We start from the raw sequence: 20,583 nt of genomic DNA, 5'->3' as shown, positions 1-20,583 counted from the left end.
AGACTTGGAGGAAGTTCCTGGCTCCTGGCTACTGCCTGGCTCAGCCCTGACTGTTGTAGGTATTTGGTAAATGAACCATGGGATTGGAAGATCTCTGTCTCTGCCTTTGAAGTAAGTACAAATTTTTTTTAAGTGGGAAAATCCATGAAAATGCACAGCTCCCCCACGCCTCACGCCGTGTGCTTTTGTCCCTAGGTGTGAGCGGCCAGCAGCATGGCCACCAGCGCCGTCCCCAGCGACAACCTCCCCACCTACAAGCTGGTGGTGGTGGGGGACGGAGGCGTGGGCAAGAGTGCCCTCACCATCCAGTTTTTCCAGAAGATCTTTGTGCCCGACTACGACCCCACCATTGAGGACTCCTACCTGAAGCACACGGAGATCGACAACCAGTGGGCCATCCTGGACGGTGAGAGCGGCCGCGGGCTTCCCGCGTGCGGGAGAAGGTCCGCTCGCCATCGCTGCTGTGGGGTGGGTGGGGGGAGGCTGTGTGTGGTTTCCTCTGTCGAGGGCTTGAAAGCTTTGTGGGGACCAAACTCCGTCTAACCAAGAGGCAGCCCAGAATTGTGCCAATTCAGGGAGCTCGTGTTTGTTTCTTCTTGCTGGTCACAGGCTGATTACCAGTTACAGATGTCTCCAGCTTAGAAAAAAAAATGTAGGGGAGAAACAAATGATTTCTTTCTAAATTTTTAAATTTTTATTGGAAAGTCGGATATACAGAGAGGAGGAAAGACAGAGAGGAAGATCCTCCATCCGCTGATTCACTCCCCAGGTAGCTGCAACAGCCAGAGCTGAGCAGATCCGAAGCCAGGAGCCAGGAGCCTCTTACTGGACTCCCACGTGGTTTCAGGGTCCCAAGGCTTTGAGCTGTCCTTGACTGCTTTCCCAGGCCACAGACAGGGAGCTGTCTGGAAAGTGGGGCCAGCAGGACACAAACCAGTACCCATATGGGATCCTGGCATGTGCAAGGTGAGGAGGACTTTAGGCACTGGGCTACTGTGCCAGGTGCTGATTTCTTAAACATTTATTCAGTAAATGTCCTGTGAGGAGACTCTTGGCTCTGCCTCCGGATGTTAGTTAAGTTTAGATGAGTAGTTCTCCACGCGTGGGAGCCAGCTAGCAGCGTCAGCATCACCAGGGAGCCTGCCCTGGGCTGATTCACAAGTTCTGTTCCGGCACCCCCTGCAGGCCGTGCCGGGAACCACAGCTCCCCCTGCCTGGTTAGAACCTTGCCCTGACCGCAGCACGGGGTTTTCTAGAAGTGAACTTGTTTTAGGGTTTTACATTTAGTTTTATGATCAACCCTGCACGAATTCTTGGATTTGGCGTGAGGCCGGGAACACAGCTCATTTTCCTATGAATGGGATGCCGTTACTCCAGCACGATCTGTTGAGTGGGTTGCACTCTTGGTCATCTGAATTTGCTGAAAACCAGCCTGTGCGTGGATTCTTGCTGGGTTCAGTTGTGTCTTCAGTATCACTGTGCCGGGAGCTGTAGCTTTACAGTAAGCCCTGGAGTCGGGGGCATCCAATCGCCAGCTGGACTACTTTTCGGTTGTTGTTATGTTTTGGCTAGTCTGGATCCCGGGTATTTCCATCGGAATTTTAGAGTCAAATTCTGAAAGTCTAGATTTTGAGTGGGATTCTATTGACTGTGGAGCAGTTTGAGAATTGATATCCTAGCAATGTTAAACCTTTTAGCCCATGCACATGCGTCACCATTCATCTCAGTCTCATTTTCTCATCAGATTCTTTATTTCGTAGTTTTAAGTGCATAGGTCTTTTTCTGTGTTTCGTCAGATTGTTTTTTACCTACATCTGTATTGATGTTATTGTAAATGATTTTTTACAATTCCAGTTTTCAGTAGTCTGCTAGCATATGAAAATATAAACATATTTGTAAAATCTCTACTCGTTTAGCTAAGACGCAGAGAAACAGAGCTGTCCGTGTGTTGGTTTGTTTCCCAGACGCCGGCTGCTGCCAGGGCTGAGCCGCCAGGGCTGAGCTGCCAGGCCAGGGCTGAGCCGCCAGGGCTGAGCTGCCGCACACGCTTGGCGTTGTTTTCCAGCACGCTCTGGAAGGCACTTCCCCTCAGTTTTGTGATTTTCACTTTTTAGGACTTGTCGGAACTTTTGTTAAAAGCCTGCCCTGTAGGCAGTTTTCGTGACTGTTTCACGTGTATTTAAACAATGTTTGTTCACTGTTGGCGGTGACGTCCGAGCTGCCTCTCAAAACGAATTTCACGTTGCGTTGTTTAAAGGGAGGTCATTGCTGGGTTCTGCTAAGACGGCTCACGGCAGCTGTGGGATTTGCCGATTTCTGTGTTTCTAAAGGTTCCTTTTCCATACAGACAGATGCTTAGGATTCCTCATGGGCCGTGCTGCACAGACCTTTCCCTGTGCAATGATTTGGCTTCTGCTCTATAACTGCCTTTTCTTCTTTCGGCTAGTATGCGTCTGGCATACTCTTGTTTTCATTTTTCTGTTTTCATCCTTCCTATGTCCTTTTGCTTTATATGTGTGTCTTCTGTTCGTAGCACACAGATGGATTTTAAACTTAAATATTGCTTCAAATAGATGAATTTAACCTGTTTGCACTTATTGTGGTTAGTCATAGCATTCGTTCGACCATCTTATTTTATGTTTACTTTTTATCCTACTCCTTATATTTTTTAGGTTTATTTTTGTCTTTGTTAGCTTTGTCCCATTTGGTGTGTTCTGTTTTTTTCTCCCATTGATTGGGAAGTTTGGGGTTTTGTTTCTGTTCTAGCGGCTGTGCTATATGCGTCCTTGGGTGTCTTCTTCCAAATGTATTTTTATGTCACCATCTGCATGTAGCCACGATCCGTCTCAGGAGCTTTCCTGCGGGAACAGCTCGTATTCAGCCAGCAGGGGGCAGCAGCAGCGGCAGGGCCCCAGCGCTGGTGACATCCCCTGAGCAAGGCTTCGTTCCTCCCCAGTGCTGGACACGGCCGGGCAGGAGGAGTTCAGCGCCATGCGGGAGCAGTACATGCGCACAGGGGACGGCTTCCTCATCGTCTTCTCCGTCACAGACAAGGCCAGCTTTGAGCACGTGGACCGCTTCCACCAGCTCATCCTCCGTGTCAAGGACAGGTGAGGGCCCCTGCTCACTCAGGTAGGGGCTCGAGGAGCTGTGCGTTCTCTGCTGTCTCCCCTTTTCTTTCTGTGGTTTCCAGGAGAAAGCTGCAGGCAGAGGGGCAGAGGGGCAGAGGGGCAGAGGGGCAGCGCTAAATTTTCTCCCTGCGCTGACCTCCTGTTCATTCCTGTGTGCCCAGGTCCTCTCCCCGTGCCAGGCTGCTCCTCAGGCTTGCAGGGCTCGGCTTCCGCCCCGCCCTCACAGAAACACTGTTTTCCAGGATGCAGTTTACCACATTCTCTCCACGCTGCATTACACTCAGCCCTATCACACACAAGGCTGAGGGGTTTTTTTTTTCCTCACAAAAATATAGATTTATTGAAAGTCAGATTTAAGAGAGCGGGAGAGACAGAAAGCTCTTCTGTCAACTGGTTCACTCCCCAAGTGGCCTCAACATCTGGAGCTCAGCCTGTCCAAAACCAGGAGCCAGCAGCTTCTTCCAGGTCTCCCATGCTTATGCAAGATCCTAAGGCTTTGGGCCATCCTCTGCTGCTTTCCCAGGCCACACCGGGGAGCTGGATGGGAAGTGGAGCAGCCGGGACACAGGCCAGCACCCATATGGGATCCTGGTGCTTGGAGATCGAGGATTTAGCCACTGAGCCATTGCACTGGGCCCAACTCTGAGATTTTTAAAACCCATAGTTAAGGGCTCCAAGTGGCTAGTAAATTGGACCTCAAAAATGCAACTTAAGGAAAATAGAAAGAAATTATGATGGAAAGTGGCAAACTGAACAAGTCTCAATCAGAATGAAAAATTCCAGTTAAAACCAGATCTGAAAGCCCAGTGTTCTTACTTTTACCAAGTAGAGGGGTCCGCGCACGCGCACACACACACACACTCAGCTCTGAAAGAGACTGGAACATGGGAACGTGGACAGGTTCTTTATTGGTTAGGAGAAGAGAAGGAAAATATAATAAAGTGTCCATTTTCATCCATCAGATTGCAATTTTTGTAAGATTTATTTTTATTTGAAAGACAGTATTACCCAGAGAGAGATCTTCCATCTGATGGCTCACTCCCCGGACGGCTACAATGGCTAGAGTAGGTAGGGCTGGTCCAAAAGCCAGAAGCTTCTTCCAGGTCTCCCACATTGGGGCAGGCGGTCAAGCCTTAGGCCATCCTCCATTGCTCTCCCAGGCCATAAGCAGACAGCTAGATTGGAAGTGGAGTGGCTGAGACTCGAACCCACACCAGTATGGGATGTTGGGACTGCTGGTTATAGCTTGATGCCCTATGCCAGCATAAATACCCTGTGCTCCAAAGATCCCCTAGACTGGCGTTGGCTTTCCTTTGGGACAATATTGACCTTCAGGGCTCATAGTCCCACACACCCTCTCCTGGGAGCCACTGCATTGAAGCCGTGCCAGCCATATGTGGGACCCATCTGCCTCACCAGCCACAGCTGGTGGCCCTGGCAGTCCTGCCTGGTTTGTTACATCAATGCAATGGCAGGGTGGGACCAAGTCAGGAGCCCGTACCCACCTCGAATGACCTCCACGGCCAGCAGCCCCAGGCCCCTCCCCAAACCAGGGTCCTTACGCCTTTCTGGGAAGGGAAGAGGAAGGAGGGCCCCGTGACCAGGCCGACTTCATGGAGTGGCTGTTCCTGTATTTCCTAGGGAGTCATTCCCGATGATCCTCGTGGCCAACAAGGTGGATCTGATGCACTTGAGGAAAATCACCGGGGACCAAGGAAAAGAGATGGCAGCCAAACACAATGTAGGTGTGTGTGTGTGCAGGGGTGAGGGCTGCGTCAGTCATGTAGGGGTGTGTACAGGGGTGGGGGTCAGAGCTGTGTCAGTCATGTAGGAGTGTGTGTGTGTGCAGGGGTGGGGGTCAGAGCTGTGTCAGTCATGTAGGGGTGTGTGCAGGGGGGGTCAGAACTGCGTCAGTCATGTAGGGGTGTGTGCAGGGGTGGGGGTCAGGGCTGCATCAGAGTCATGTAGGTGTGTGTGTGCAGGGAGGGTCAGGGCTATGTCAGTGATGTAGGGGTGTGTGCAGGGGTGGGGGTCAGGACTGTGTCAGTCATGTAGGGGTGTGTGCAGGGGGGTCAGGGCTGCGTCAGTCATGTAGGGGTGTGTGCAGGGTGGGGGTCAGAGCTGTGTCAGTCATGTAGGGTGTGTGCAGGGGTGTATCTGACTAAGGAGCAAGCGGGGTTTGGCAAAACCGTCGGCTAAGCTCCCCAGCCCCAGCGAGCGGGAGCAGCAGAGGCTGGGCGCCAGGGGCCCTTGCGGGGGTGGGGGCTTGGCCCTCTGAGAACTGACGCTCTCAGTGCTAGTTACCCAAGACGAGCTGTGCCTTCCAGATTCCGTACATAGAGACCAGCGCCAAGGACCCCCCTCTCAACGTGGACAAAGCCTTCCATGACCTTGTTAGAGTAATCAGGTGAGAGCCCCCCACTCCTACTCCTTAGCAAGGGCCCGAGGCTGCCGGACCCTGCGGCCGAGGCCAGTGGAGTGCAGCCTGCCGGCTGAGGTGAACTCTGCCCCAGTTAGGACTCCTGCACCTGCTGGCTTGTGGGACCTGTGACGTTCAGGAGCCAGCTGTAGACTAGGGAGAGCCAACAGAAGGCATGGGAGTGCTGTGCGCCCAGATGACCTGCTGGTTACCTGCCCAGAAACACAGCAGTGACGGGGCAGCGAGCCGTGTAACCCAGTGTCACCAAGGACCTGAACGGAAGCAGCCACAGCTCAGTGTTAGCAATGTAATTCACCTTTTCCTCCTCGTTTGCGCTTGAGAGAAGCCGCCCATCTCACCCACCCACCCCCTCCCCCTGCAGCCCGCTCAGCAACCCCCCAGAGCCCATGCCCAGCCCCCGTGGTCCCATGGCTGCTCAGGCGTCAAGGTCAGCAGTAAGGGGGAGGGGCAGCAGGGCAAAGCGACGCCCACCCTGACTTCTATTTCCTTCATTGTTCCAAAAGGCAACAGATTCCGGAAAAAAGCCAGAAGAAGAAGAAGAAAACGAAGTGGCGGGGAGACCGGGCCACTGGCGCCCACAAACTGCAGTGCGCGATTCTGTGATGGGCCTGAGACCCGGGGGCGCAGTGATCAGTCGTGACCCGGCCAGTCCACAGGACCCCTCCACAGCCTAACTGTACTGAACACCATCTCTAACCAGCACCCTGGGCCCGAGGCCCCAGCAGCACAGGAAGGGAGGGCCGGGAGCCGGCAGGGCCGGCCTGGCTGGGAAGGCCTGCAGAGGGCTGCTCCCCTGGCCCTGGGTGTGCCGGCTCGCTGCTCCCTCTCCTAGGCTTCCCTTCTCACCTGCGCGTCGTTGGCTCGGTGTGGGAGAGTCCACGCAGCTGTGACGGGCAGAGCAGGCGAGCGCGGGCTGCTTCCCTCGCCACCACCCTGTCCTCAGTGTCTGAGCTTGGGTGTGTCTCTCATAGATTTTTGAATTATTTTCATGATTGCTCTTTTATTCAAGGGGTCTGTGCCCACTGTTGCCAAGCCCGCTCCAGCCCCCAATCCCATGTCTGGAAGAGTGTTTCGTCAGCGGAGTGTTCGTAGCAGTGCCAAAATGCAAGTCGGTCTGGAAGCGGAGTGGTTTAGAGGACCCACGTTGGTGGGAGCTGTTTCCGTAGGCTCTGGGCTGCCAGGTCCAGCCTGGGGGCCAGGTGGAGGAAGCTGACCCTGGTCCTGGCCCAGACCTGCTGCAGACAAAGAGGCTGCAGGTGCCAGAGCAGGTGTTAGGTGGCCCAGGGGAGTGGCTGGTGTGAGTATGTCGGTTCTAAAAGGAGTTTTCGTCGTCCAGAAGCTGTTAAAGGGTTTGATCGGCTTTGCAAGAGCGTGTGCTGAATTGCCAGAAGGTGTAGGATCGGCTCTGTGTTCCCACGCTTGGGAGTGGGCCCTGGCTGTCCACGCCTGGTCTCGTCCTGCGTTCTCCCATCTCCCTAATCAGTCGCACACAGGCCAGGAGACCGCTCTCTGCCCAGTCTCAGCCCAGCCTGCGTCTCCACTGACATCCCGGAGGGCATCGGGCAGAGCTCCTCCCACCTCCGGAAGGACGCTCCGTGAGCACACCCCTTCTAGAACTGGAAGGCTAAGCATGGAGTTGCCTTTTTACGCACACATTTGATGAGCCTCTTGGATCTTGCCTGTTCTCTGTCCCCACAACAGAAAGAAAGGGTGAGCCAGCGTGGTCCCCTGCCTGTTCCCACGGAATATCCCCTCCCCCACTCCCAGCTAGCTCAGTCCCTGCCCGTGTCCATCTCAGCTGCTGGTGCGAGCAGTCGGGCATGGGAAGGGCGGAGGGTAGCCATCCCCAGTACAACTCCTAAAGGCAGGTGGCATAGCTCGTGTACACATCAGGTCACTAAACTGGAGCACCCGTGCCCAGCAGGCAGCCTGGCCACTCTGAGGAGAAAGAACCCAATGAAAACGAGTGCCCAGCTGTTTGCCAAGTGCCCGGACCCTTCCCAGTTCCACCCTCTGAGCAGGCCAGCCAGAGGATGGCCCTGGACTTCTGCTGGTTGGAAGTCAAGCTTTTTGTGCATCTGAATGGCTCTTTCTCTGTTCTCGTAAAGGCCAAGAGAACATTCCAGGTGAGGCACTTCTGTGCCCTGGCCCCGGTGATGCTAGTGGGCATTCTGAGCTGTTGCCAAGCGTGGCCTTCCCAGAGCTGCCTCCACAGTGGGCCCCCGTGCAGTTCGGTACCAGTTGCCAGTTGGAGATGAGGAACAGGATGGAGGAGGATGCCAAGTCTGGAACGTAGGGCACCAGCCACCAGCAGCAGATCCTGGCTAGGGGGATGGACCATTGCAGCCAGACAAGTACCCAGACACGAGGGCTCTGCCCACTCCCGGCTCTGCTCCCCCATTTCTGGGCCTCTGTCCTGCACCTGCCACCCACAGCTCAATTCCACAGTTGCCCAAGACAGAAGCTTGCTCCACACCTCCCCCTCGCCCCGTCAGTGAGCTGAGTCCGTTTATGGAGACAGGCCCTGGCGACAGAGGTGGCTTCTGGATGGCACCTCTGCCAGCTCCTCCAGCGTCACCTGGCAGAGCCAGTCTGGGGTGCCTGCTTTGGCCGTGAGCCTGTGTGAGTGAACATCCTACTGGGACCTGCGGCCATGTTGGTATCTTTATGTTCCCATGGGTTTTCCAGGAGCTGGTGTAGGCCCATTGCCCTGGAACTCGCCCTTCCTGAAGTCCCCTGGCCCCACGCCCTGGCAGGTGTGAGCTCAGTTTCCTCCCTCTGACCCCCTCTGCAGAGCGAATGCCCACCATGGGACCATGGCCACTCCTTTCCATGCACTCTGCCCCCTGGGGGATGGCTTCCATAAAGTGCCCAGGGCCTTCCACGTGGAGGGGACGGTGGGGGCAGTGCTTGCTTGGCCCCTTTACGGGAGATGTGAACTACTAACACATGGCTGTTGTAACTCTGGGAAGATCCCCTGAAGCCCTGTCACAGTCCGTTCAGAGCCAGCCCTCCTCTGCACCCAGCCCTGTCAGCAGCCCACTGGGTGCGGAACTCCGTGTTGGGTTTACTTAGAATGAGATACTTGAATCCTGGAGCACCCATGGGTGCCCAGCTTGTTACACAGTGTTAACAGGCAGCCGTCGTGGAGCACCTGTGGGTGCCCAGCTTGTTACACAGTGTTAACAGGCAGCCATCGTCGGGGAACAAGAGGGTTGCCTGAAGATTTCCATGATGCTTGAGCCTTTTATGTAACTTTTTATTAAGTCTTTGTGTATCTCGACTCATTAATAAAGAAAAGAAAGACTTGGCTGTCTTGTTATATCTGGAAGGCTTCGCCCGGAACTCCCACCTCCCAGGGCACCGTCGCCTTGGTTCTTCCTGCCACACTCTCGGTGAGCAGGAGCGTGCTGGTGGCCGTGTCTCTGCAGGTGAGCACAAGCCCTGGACGCTGGACAGAGCTGTGCTGTGCTCTTGTCAGACTCTTGTGCACAGTGAGTTATAATTCCCTGTCTGTAGGCGGGGCTGTCCCTCCCCGTCACCCCCGTGCTGTCACAGCGGTGTCGGCCTTCAGGGACAGTTACAAGTTTAATTTTCTGCTCTTCACGTGTTTCTTTGCGGGGGACCTTACACGCACAGGGATCCCATACAGGCGCCGGTTCTAATCCCGGCAGCTCCACTTCCCATCTGGCTCCCTGCTGGTGGCCTGGGGAAGCAGCAGAGGATGGCCCAAGTCCTTGGGACCCTGCACACACACCGGAGACCAGGAAGAGGCTCCTGGCTTTGGGTGGCTCAGCTCTGGCTGTTGCGGCCACTTGGGGAATAAACCAGCGGACGGAGGATCTTTGTCTCTTCTCTATATCTGACTTTCCAATAAAAAAAAAATTTTTTTAATTTTTTTTATTTATTGCAAAGTCAGATACACAGAGAGGAAGATCTTCCATCCAATGATTCACTCCCCAAGTGGCTGAGCTGGAGAGGAGAGTGACGGTGTGGGGGACCCTCGGGCCTGTTGGCTGCCCATTCGCTCATTCCACCTGCATGTTTGGACCTGCCCTGGGCCTGGCCGTTGGCCGGGGGCCAGGTGTGTGGTGTGGGACAGGCTGAAGATTCTTCTCACGGTCCATTGTGGCTCCACCAGTCCCACACTGGTTTCCTGTGGTTGTTACAACACACTGTTATGGACTGAGTGGCTGAAAGCAGAAATGGGCTCTCCCACGGCTCTTGAGACCAGAAGTCCAAAGTCAATATCACGGGCTGCGGCCAGAGAGACAGCAGGGCCACGCCCTCTGGAGACCCCAGCGAGAACCTGCTCTTCCCCCGTCCCAGCTCTGGCAGCCAAGGGCATTCCTTGGCCGTGTGGTCTGCACGACTGGTGTCTTCAGTTCTCTGTGTCAAATCTCGCTTGCTTTCAGCCAATGCTTTCCCCTTTCTTGCAGACAGTTGAAGTCAGCCGCACAGAATCGCCAGATGTCTTCCGCCACCTGCTTCTGCATTGCCTGCTCTGCCTCAGTTGTTCCTGATGAACCAGCCATGCTCCTGGGACCTAGAACCCTGGGGTGTTGCCCTGTCTACCACCCACCTCTGTCTCATCACTGGCTCTCTGCTCAACACCCCCATCTTGAACTCATTGCTCCACCATAACCCCTTGCTTCCCTGCTGTCTTACAGAAGAAGTCTTGGAAATGTCCCGTTAACTTGCTTGCGTGACTCCTTGTCCTGTCTTTCTCTTTAAACTGCTCCGAAGGGCCTCTCCTTGCTCCCCCAGCACCGCCCATCTTGAGGCCACCATGACCTCCCTGTTGCATCCAACTGCTTTTCCTTGGCCTTCCAGGGGCTGCTGTCTCTTGGTTTTTCTGCACTGGCCGTGCCTTCTGGTGTCCTTGGCGGGTCACTCCACTGTCTACCTAACCTGTTCTCGGGGTCACCACCTGTCCACCCGTACTCACTCTCTTGGTGGTCTGTCTTGAGTCTTGTACTGATGACCTCCAGTTGTGTGTTTGCAGCAGGAGCGGCTCTCCCAACCCCCACTCAGACCCAGCTGCCTCTAGACCTGTGCAGTGTCTCAGCAGCCCCTTCCCCAACCCCCCTTACCGACTGGTCTCAGGCACTAACCCCCTGGGGCCCGCCCTCAGTCCCTCCCAATTCCCCCTCACCTTGCCCGCTCACCTGAATGGCGTAAAGGGGTGCCCAGGTGTGCCCCTCGTGCTCTCCCTTCCCTCTCTCACCACCCCCTCCCGGTCCTGCCCTGCTGGAATAGAAAACCTCCTATAGCATCTCATCGAGTGTGGCGTTTTCAGCCTGACATAAAAGGACTTGGCTGCACATGAGAACTTTAAGTGCGTTTAAAATCTAACACATCCCAAGCCAAATGGAGGAATATTTTCAGTGAACTGCTGGCACCTGCTGGCCATGAGGTAAGCGTCAGCCTGAAGCTTGCACTGCAGTCCTGCACTGTGGCTGTGACACAGCACCTTGGCTGCACACTCAGGGAGGGAGTGGCGTTGGGCAGAGTCCTCCCAGCCACAGCATCTCCAGAAGACTTGTAACAGGTGCACCTTCCAAGGCCCAGCGCAAAAGCTCAGGGACTAAATCCTTGCCAGGATTTCATGTGGGTGGTGCTGGTTCCAGTCCCTGCTCCACTTCCCATCCAGCTCCCTGCTTGAGGCCTGGGAAAGCAGTCGAGGACGGCCCAAAGCCTTGGACCCTGCACCTGCATGGGAGACCCTGGAAGAATCTCCTGGCTCCTGGCTTCGGATCAGCTCAGCTCTGGCTGTTGTGGCCACTTGAGGAGTGAACCAGCGGACAGAAGAACTTCCTTTCTGTCTCTCCTCCTCTTTGTAAATCTGACTTTGCAGCAAAAATTAATAACTCTTTAAACAGAAGAAACGGAAGCGGAAATGTACATTGCAGGCCTGTCCTCGATGCAATGAAGGAGAAATCGGTGACGCTGCCAGCCCACATGGAGTGGACCCTGCAGGGAGCTTGCTGCTTTTCGGGCTGAGGACACCCAGACAGGTAAGGAGAGAGGTTCCTGTCCCAGGCCTCAGCTCCGTGGGCTCCTCGTGCTGGAAGGCGGAGCTGCCGCCAGGTGCTTCTGTTTTCCTTGTAAGGTTGATTGGTAGGGTCCTCACGGCCACCCAGGCCCCTCCTTTCTCCATCCCCCCAGGCCCTGTGCAGGGAGCTAGCCTTGACTCCACCAGCTAGAAAGTTGTACGCAAAGTGAGGGATGTGCGTTGTGCAAGCATTTCTGGGGCAAGGTCACCGTGGAATTGTGGCGCTGCCCCCGGTGCTGCCCCGCGTGAGATGAGGCCACCTCTTTAACCTCGTCCCCGCTCTTGTCTCTTGTTGGTCTGTGTCACTGCTCCCAGTCCGTGCTGCGAGGACAAAGAGGAAATGAAAGGGACAGAGCTGCCCTCACCACGTCCGAGAACGCTGACAGAACTGCTCAGCCCCTCCCTCCCGTGCCCAGGGCCCCGCGTGACTCTCCCATCATGCCCACAGCACCTCCTCCAAGGGCCCCCCCAACGTCCTGGACCACGTTTAGCCCAGGTGACCACGTTTGCCCACGGCCTGGCAGAGAGGAGCGGTCTGTGGCGAAGGTAGGAACAGCATTTAAAGCCAGAACTTACATTCCAGCCATTCAGCATTTTAGAGTCACCGGGGACCGGAGGGGACTCGGGCAATAATACCCCCTACACACACACACACACACACACACACGCGCGCGCGCGCGCATTGGCTGTGGGTGGAGCTGGGCATCAGGCCCTTTTCACCAGGGACCTGGAGGGGACTTGGGCACCTTCAGAGCTGGCGCGTGGCTCGGAGCAAAGGCAGGACAGAGGCAGCAAGGCCGGTTCTGTGCAGCGCTCATGGCGAAGTGGAGTTATGCTCCGGTTACTTAGTATCTTGCTGGATTCTCACACTGACCCGTGAGGTCAGCCAAGTGCTGCTTGCTGTCTAGAAAGAGACACGGAGGCCCAGGGGCAGTGGAAGGGACGAGGCCTGGGTGGGCACCCAGGTGTGGCTGGGGAGCCTGCGCTGTGCTCACCAGGGTCCAGCCAGGCTGAGGACGGAGCTAGCCTCAGCCAGGTCCCCTCCCCTGGCCTGAGGACGACCTTCTCATGCCTCTCCTCCCTCGGGGGGGGTGAGGGGGCGAGGGGGTGAGGGGTTCCTGAGGTGCATCAGCAGCACTCAACTTCAGTGTCGTCATGTTCCAGGGTGTTCGTGCTCCTGGGCTCACACCCGGGGCAGCGCTCGCTGTGGCCCTGGACACCGCCTCCAGGCAGGTCTGTCCTCCCGTTGCTGCCTCTCCAGGTCTCCGTGGGGGTAAGTCCCGACCAGCAAAAGCCAGCAGTTAGCACAGCAAGGAAGACTCCACAGCCCAGGGTGCCCCCGCACTGCTCCCCGAGAGGCAGCTGGAGGACGCTGACCTGGCAGGTGGGTTCCTGGATGGGAGAACAATAGTTGCTTTCCGTGGTGCCACCACAAGGTCTCCTGCACCCTCTGGGTTTCCTCTGCAGCGGGCCAGCTGAGGTTCCTGGTGTGCCCAGTGCCTGGGGCTCTGTGGGTGCTGATGAGGCTGTGCCCAGCCATGTTGCTGGCAGGTGACCCTGGGCAGCGGTGCCTGGGGCTCTGTGGGTGCTGATGAGGCTGTGCCCAGCCGTGTTGCTGGCGGGTGACCCTGGGCAGCGGTGCCTGGGGCTCTGTGGGTGCTGATGAGGCTGTGCCCAGCCGTGTTGCTGGCGGGTGACCCTGGGCAGTGGGCCAGCCTCCCTCTGCCTTGATTTGCTTTCTCCATAACAGAAAGCTGGCTCCTGCAGCTGCCAGCACTTAATGGCTGTCGCTTTCGTTCAAAACAATGGCTGGCACCGGGCCTTGGCATTTGAATGCCAGCCAGGAGCCTGCAGCATAGGTGTGACCACAGCCTCGCCCCTGGGCTCTGCTGGGACCACCCTCCCCGCGGCCTAGAGGAGCCCGGCCCCTGCCCCAGCCTGCCCTCCCACCCCTCCTCTGCCCCTCAGACACCTCCACTTGCCCCTGCAAGGTCCTAGAGCTCCTCGGAGCTGCGCTCTCGCCCAGCTAACCTTGCCAATCAAAGGGGACCCAGCCCTCGTGGGAAGGAAACAATTTGGCTTCTAGTGTTAATAAAGATAAATTCCTCCATGCTAAAAATGCCACACCCAGGGCCCGCTCCTGAAGCAATAACCAGGGAAGGGATGGTGAGCAAAGGTGACGTCCGCCAGTGAACAGGGGTGACCAAACAAGTCACGCTCCGGCCAGGCAGCAGAGAGCGATGCGGCTTAGAGGTGCAGCAGGGACACTCATTTCCGGAACCTGAGGCCTGGCACAGCAGGTTAAGCCTCTGCCCATGGCGCTGGCGTCCCACTTGCTGCTCTTCCCATTCAGCTCCCTGTCAACACACCTGGGAAAGCAGCAAAGGGCGGCCCGACAGCGTGTACCCTGCTCCCAGGCAAGCCGCCCAGCCCCGGCTCCCGGCCCCAGCTCCAGCTCCTGGCCCCAGCCCCGGCTCCCGGCCCCAGCTCCAGCTCCAGCTGGGCGGCCTGGGGGGGTGGGTGGGGACCAGTGGACGGAGAGCACTGTCCCCTCTCCTTCCCTCTGCTTTTCAAGCAAGTAAAAGAAATCTTGACCGTTCAGGCCCTGCACACACACCTCCCTGGGTGCTGGTGTCTTTGGAACGCTTCATTCAGTGGAAATATCTTCAGTGGAAATATCTACAAAGTGGAATCCGGGTTCATTTTGTTTTCACTTGTCCCCAGTGAGACTGGCCTGGGCATTTGTCAGTTTTGTTTTCTCATGAACTGCCGCTCTGCCTCTTCAACGCGCCCTGCAGTCTGGTGTTTCCTCTTTACTGGCTTTTACAGCTTGCGTGTGGACCTTTTTTTGGTCATATTCACGGCAGAGTTTTCTCCCCGAATGTAATGCTTCCATTAATGTGTGAAGCAGAGGTGGACAGACCACTCCCACCTGCTGGCTCACCGCTCAGCTCGCACCAGAGCCAGCGAGGGCAGGGCTGGCGCGGCAGCCAGAAACTGGGGCCGCCTCCCACGGGGACTTGAGAGCCACCCGACGGGGAAGTGGGAGTGTTGACTGCCAGCCCAAAGAGCCACCTTTTTCTCCCTCTAAATGAGCAGTTGATTGAAGGGAGAACAGCAGGATTCAGCACTTTAGAGTGGTTTCCTAACCACAGCGCAGTAGCTGCACAGAGAGGTTATAAAACCCTCCTTAAGCAATAAGTGAAAAACAAAAATTCTCCCATCAAACAAGCTAGGTGAGGGTGTTAGCGCTGTTTGTGAAAACAGTGAACGCAGTCTTCCCGGAACAGGCAGGGAAGGGCTCCGGAGTGCTGTGTCCCAGGAGGAGGGCGTCTCCCCGCTCAGCCCTGCCAGCCACAGCACCTGCAGCCCCTGGGTAACCAGCGGCAGCTCAGGGAGGAGTGCGGACACACACTCCCACTGCGGGCGGAGCAGGGCGGCCGTGGGCTTGGTCTTCAGGAGCCGGTTCTGGCTCCCCTTCCTGCAGACCCCTTGTCAGCTCCGGGCTGCTGGAATTCGGCTTTCCCTCCCCACCTCCACCCCTATGTCACAGACGGCCTCCCGGCGTCCACCGTGGCACTGCGTTGGCTCTGACTTGCCCACACCGAGCCAGCGCATGCCAGCCCCCAGGGGCTGCAACAGGACAGAATCCCCCCTTTCCTAGTCTGTGTGACTTCTTTTTACACTATTAACATTTGACATTTTAGAGCTATAATTTTCCTTTTCTTGGATTTTGTCTTTGAGATTGTGCTAACAAGGTCCTTTTTCATCCCAGTATTACTATTTTCTTCTAATAACTTCACAGTTGCATCTTTGAAAAATAAGAAAGATTAATTTTTATTTGAAAGGCAGAGTTACAACAGAGAAGAGAGCTTCCATCTGCTGGTTCACTCCTCAAATGGCCATAATAATCAGAGATGGGCTGGTCCGAGGCTAGGAGCCAGGAGCTTCTTCTGGGTCTCCCATCCAGGTGCAGGTCCCAAGGACTTGGGCCGTCCTTGACTGCTTTCCCAGGCCACAAGCAGGGAGCTGGGTTGGCAGTGAAGCAGCAGGACTTGAAGCAGCCCCCATGTGGGATGCTGCTGCTGCTGCAAGTGGCAACTTAGCCTGCAGTGCCATGGCCTGCCTCTTTCTTTATAGATGCTTCCAATTAATAAATTATGGGAATGGAGTTACCATTGTATAGAAGTGGAAATGTTTATGAAGCAACGATTGGTCCGTGGCAGGTTCTGGGTCATTGTTTGCCATTCTTAAACTTCAATTCCTGGCCAGTTTGTTCTGGAGTTAGGTGTGAAGTGGCTAAGCCAGTCGTGCCAGTAGCACCATTCCTTCAAGCACACAGCTCTCCATCTTTCTGCCCACCCCAGCCCTGGTGGGGAATTTCCTTCACAGATTCCCTTCACCGCAAATTTGCTCACCTGAGCCCAGCAGGCCCCATTTTCTCAAACCTTTCCCTTCTTCCATCAGCCCACTTCTGCATGGCCAAGGTCACCAAGAGCCCCGCTATTTAGGGCAGCACTCCTAGGCTGTAGGAACCAAGCGGAGGGCAGTGTGTCTTGGCCTTGGCCTTGGCCTGGGTGGTGGGTGCATCTCTGCCCCCTACCCCAGGGCAAACCCAGCGAGGCTGTCCATTGCCACTGTCAGGGTCAGACCCCTTCAGTCTCAAAGTCCCTGCATAGTACTCACCTCCGCGTGGGGGTGGGCGGGCTGGAGTCAAAGGAAGCGGAAACCCCAGGGTGGAGTTGACAGTGCAGTGCTGGGTCCAGGGCTGGGCCGTCCTGATGGACGCAGGACACCCTGGCCCGGCGTCTGTGTGAGCGGCGCCCTCTGGCGGCCGCCGCGGCAAGCTGCGCGCCGGGGCGCATCCCGCGGGGAAGCCCAAGGAGGACCCTGAGCGTCGGCCAAACGACCCCCCTCCCCTCTGGCCTCCCCCAGATCCCACAGGGCTCAGCGGCAAGTGCCAGGCGGGTCTGGGTTCCCCCATCTGAGCACACGGTAATCCTGTAGGGCGGCTGCGAGGCTTAATCGAATTCATGCATTCGGGAGCTCAGAACAGTGTCTGCCATGCAGAGCTAGCTCTCCAAGCCGCGTCCTTGCTGTGTTGGGCACCACCAGCATTATAATCGCAGCAGCAGCTGCGGCTGGACGAGCTCCCGCTGCCAGCCCAAAATCACGAGGGAGGAACCCGCACAGTACCCGCCCTGGCCACCGGAGGGCGCCGTGGCAGAGCGGGCGGGCTCCAGGGAGGGAGACATGGCAGAGGCTGGATCCCTCTGCCACCTGCTTTAGCTCTCCCCACAGCAGCCTCCTGTGCTCCAAGGGAAAAGGTGCTTCCTGCCTGGCAAGTTCACCACTGTTTGCCAAACACCTCCCTCAGCACGACTGGCCGGGGGACCTACCCAGCACGGTCCCTCAGCACGACTGGCCAGGGGGACCTGCTCAGCACGACTGGCCGGGGGACCTGCTCAGCAGGGTCCCTTGTGGCCACCAGGTGCACCCACATGGGAGACCCTCCCGGAGGTCCTGGCTTCAGCCTACACCAGCCCCAGTTCTTGTAGCCACTTGAGGAACACGCCAGCAGAAGGGAGATCTGCTTCTCTCCCTCTCTCCCTTCTGTCACTCCAGACCGCAGACTCAGAAACCCTGGGCAGGCTCCAGGTGCTGCCCACTCTGGCCTCATCCCTTCCCTGGGGTCATTTTTAAGATGTTGTTTGTTTTACTTGGGAGAATTATGGGGTCAAGGGAAGGGGACAAAGAGACAGAAATGTCTTCCGTCTGCTGGCTCACTCCCTAAGTGGCCATAATGTCAGAGCTGAGCTGAGCTGAAACCAGGAGCTTCTTCCGGATCTCCCATGCAGGTGCAGCGTCCCGAGGCTTTGGGCCGTCCTCAACTGCTTTCCCAGGCCACAGGCAGGGAGCTGGATGGAAAATGGAGCAGGTGGAACACAAACCAGCACCAATTTGGGATGTCAGCACTGCAGGTGGCGGCCTTACCCACTACACCACAGTGCTGGCCCCAGGTCTTAGTTTTCGATCTTGTTGGAAACATGGTATGTTTTCATTATGGTTGCCTGGCAGCAGAATGCTGACTTGGGATGGCCGAGGGCACAGATGGCCAACTGCACCATCTGCCTTGCTTTCTTCCCTGAATAATTTGTTCCCCCAAGACAGAGGAAGGCGCTGGGCTCCTGTAGGGGAGGAGGTGCAGGCCCTATGGCACCCCTTGCCCAGGGACACACACACCTGCTGAGTGCGGGTTGGGGACAGCCTGGTGCCAGGAGGGAGAAGGCAACTGAGCCTCCAACAGATGAGCTATGAGCACGTGCAGCGAGCTCCCTTCCCTGAGCACACTCCCTTCCTGCGCCTCCCTGCACCTGCAGCCTGTACGTCAGGTGTTGTGGAGGGGGAACTGTGAGGCGCAGTCTTGGGCTGCCTAGCTGGAGTAAACCCACGGACATTCTGGACCTTTGGCTAGGTGCTGCAGGGGTGAGGGGATGACCTCTGCTGGGTTGGGGGCGGTGGGAATGTTCCGGGATCAGGGCTAATGCTTGCACAGCTTTGCTCACATTCTAAAACCACTCTGGGAGAGTGATATTTGGGGTAATCGCATCTCAATCCAGTTTAATGTCAAACCTAAACCGTGTGAGAGAAAAAGTTTTAGAACTTCCTGTAAGCAGACCACACAGATTCTCTGCTGATAAGGAGGCCTGGGGGCTGAGGGCAGGCGGGCAGGGGCTGCGGGGTTAGGGGAGCCCGTGCCGTGGGCAGGGCCTGCGAGGTTAGGGGAGCCAGTGCCGAGGGCAGGGGCTGCGTGTGGGGCCTGTGCGGTAGGTGGCAGAGTGCGGCAGCCACAGGAAGGGAGAGCATCACGAGTTGCCTGGCAGACTCAGGACTCAAGAGAATGGGAGATGTGAAGATGCTAACGGGGCTAGCTAACTCTTGAAGCAGAAGGACGTTCTGACCGTGTCCTAACAAACACGACCCTAGGGGACCTTGGTGAATCAGCCCAGCTGGACACACCCTGGGCAGCTGCCTGTGATGGGCGACCCACAGCAGAGCTCCAGTCTGAGTCCGTTTCCGACCCAGCTCCTTGCTAATGCGCCGGGAGGGCTGGGAAGACGGCCCAAGTGCCAGGGCCACCGAGCTGGACGGAGCCCTGGGCTCTTGCCTTCAGCCCTGGGCTCTTGCAGCCCTGTGGACAATGAAACAGCAGGTGGGGGGCTCTGCTTTCACCACCATCACCACCCCCTTTACAGCTCTGCTTTTCAAATATATAAATCTTTTTTATTTTTTAAAGCAGTACCAAGTCCAAGTAACACCTAGTGACTATAAAATGCCACCGAGAACAATGTCCTACAAGCCAAGTCAATAACATGAGGTCAGCAGGACCAGAGCGGGCCCTGGCAGGCACTGCCCTACCTCCACGCAAGAGCAGGGTTTGGGGAAAGAGCTCCAGCCGAAGCCTTGGGGGGAATAAAGTTCGCCAGTTTATTATTGTTGTTTTAATCTACAGGGCATTTGAGAGCAGGATTGTGTACAGGATTGTCTACAAGAGTTGGGGGCCTTTACCCTTCGTTTTGGCTGAGTGATTCCTGCAAGGCCAGAGACCTTCGGATCTGAGAAGCATTCGCTGTTGGAAACGCTCATCGCACGAGGCAATCTTATCCAGGAGGAGGGCGAAGCTAACAGGTCACAGGTGCTGTTTGTGCACGAGGAACCAGCCGGCTAAAGCCTCGGTGAGTCACGGACTGCCTGCGGCAGCACTCGGCCCACCCCAGGGGCCACTGCGCCTCTCCTGGGCATCTCTGCCTCGGACGCTGGGGGTCTCAGGGTGCGCCCACCACTCCCAGCCGGTTTCCTCGACGGAACTCGACGGATCCGGGTGGGCGGCCTGCCCCTGCCTTCTTCAGCCGGGCCCGCCCCGGGGCGGAGACGTCGGCAGTGGGAGGGAGGGCCCGCCCGGCTCGGTGTACTCCCGGGCGCCGCGCCACCGGGCGCGCCAGAGCGCCGCGCGCCGGGGACGCAGCCGCTGGTGCCGGCAGGGCGGGAGCGGCGCCGCGCCCTGGTCCTCGCGCTTGGAGCACAGATGTGACCGAGCGTCGGGGCGTCGCGCGGACCTGAGCTCCTGTGAGGCGCTTGAGCGGCGAGATGCAGGCGGACGAGCCCTGCGCCTCCGGGGCCCCGAGCGCCCCGGGCGCGCCCAGCGGTCCCCGAGCTCCGGAGACGGAGCGCGAGCCGGGCCCCGAGCTGCGCCTGTCCAGCCAGCTGCTGCCGGAGCTCTACGCCTTCGTGGCGCGCGTGCTCTTCTACCTGGCGCCGGTCTACCTGGCCGGCTACCTGGGGCTCAGCATAACCTGGTTGCTGCTCGGCGCCGGGCTGTGGATGTGGTGGCGCAGGAACCGCCGCGGGAAGCTCGGTCGCCTGGCGGCCGCCTTCGAATTCCTAGACAACGAGCGCCACTTCATCAGCCGCGAGCTGCTGGGCCAGCACCTGCCAGCCTGGGTAAGCCGGCCGCGGCGGGGCGGGGGCCCTTCGGGGCTGGGGGAGCAGGTGGAGTCCGCCGGGGAGCTAGGGCGCGCGCACCCGTTCCCGATGCGTCGGTCATCCTCACCGCAGCTCCGCTCCGGCTGCGGTGTGGCAGCGGAGAAGCTGGCTTTGGGGTTCGGGCTCAAAGCCTGGGAGAAAAGTCACGGGCAGGCCACACCCAGGAGAAAAACAAGAGCGTCTGTCTGGGACTCTGCACTTAGTCGGGAGGGAAGTAGGAGGCTTTTCTTCCACATGCCTGTTGATTCAGAACGCGGGCGCGGGGAGAGGGGGGCTCGCTGCGTGCGCCGAAGCCCTGGTTGGGTTCTGCAGGCGGAAGGTGGGCGTGCTGCGCGGAGCCGGGCTTCCAGGCCGGTCGGACTGGGTGGAAAATTCTGGGGCCTATTACACAACTCAGTGTGGGATGGGGTGAG

At 57.3% G+C, this 20,583-nt stretch overlaps 2 protein-coding genes across 7 annotated transcripts in view; both read left to right on the top strand.

Moving 5' to 3' along the window:
- Nucleotides 1-200: 200 nt before the first annotated feature.
- Nucleotides 201-6,556, top strand: MRAS (muscle RAS oncogene homolog). The gene is made up of 5 exons (XM_041004355.1): nucleotides 201-406; nucleotides 2,957-3,110; nucleotides 4,773-4,872; nucleotides 5,459-5,538; nucleotides 6,075-6,556. Exons 1-5 carry the CDS (start codon nucleotides 214-216, stop codon nucleotides 6,172-6,174), a joined length of 627 nt encoding a protein of 208 aa, XP_040860289.1. The 5' UTR covers nucleotides 201-213; the 3' UTR covers nucleotides 6,175-6,556.
- Nucleotides 6,557-11,368: 4,812 nt separating this feature from the next.
- Nucleotides 11,369-20,583, top strand: part of ESYT3 (extended synaptotagmin 3) — a 35,555-nt gene continuing 26,340 nt past the window's right edge. For 2 of the 6 annotated variants that reach the window (XM_041004291.1, XM_041004301.1), the window contains exon 1: nucleotides 19,648-20,128. In XM_041004291.1, coding sequence (XP_040860225.1) covers nucleotides 19,775-20,128 — 354 coding nt within the window. In that variant the 5' untranslated portion in view covers nucleotides 19,648-19,774. Of the gene's footprint in view, nucleotides 12,173-12,790; nucleotides 13,011-19,139; nucleotides 19,363-19,647; nucleotides 20,129-20,583 lie in introns of those variants that run through there. The other 4 variants (XM_041004330.1, XM_041004321.1, XM_041004341.1 and 1 more) reach the window with 4 other exon arrangements.

Source organism: Ochotona curzoniae, unplaced genomic scaffold, assembly GCF_017591425.1.
Source record: "Ochotona curzoniae isolate NIBS_2020 unplaced genomic scaffold, NIBS_Ocur_1.0 contig_1302, whole genome shotgun sequence".
In the NCBI taxonomy this organism is placed as follows: Eukaryota; Metazoa; Chordata; class Mammalia; order Lagomorpha; family Ochotonidae; genus Ochotona; species Ochotona curzoniae.
This window is presented reverse-complemented; position numbering and strand designations above follow the sequence as displayed.

Bases quoted from the DNA above. Each gene is read 5' to 3' on its own strand.
- MRAS (XM_041004355.1), top strand. From the start codon at position 214: ATGGCCACCAGCGCCGTCCCCAGCGACAACCTCCCCACCTACAAGCTG. The intron at 407-2,956 runs GTGAGAGCGGCC...GTTCCTCCCCAG, and splicing joins CCAGTGGGCCATCCTGGACG to TGCTGGACACGGCCGGGCAG. The intron at 4,873-5,458 runs GTAGGTGTGTGT...TGTGCCTTCCAG, and splicing joins AGATGGCAGCCAAACACAAT to ATTCCGTACATAGAGACCAG.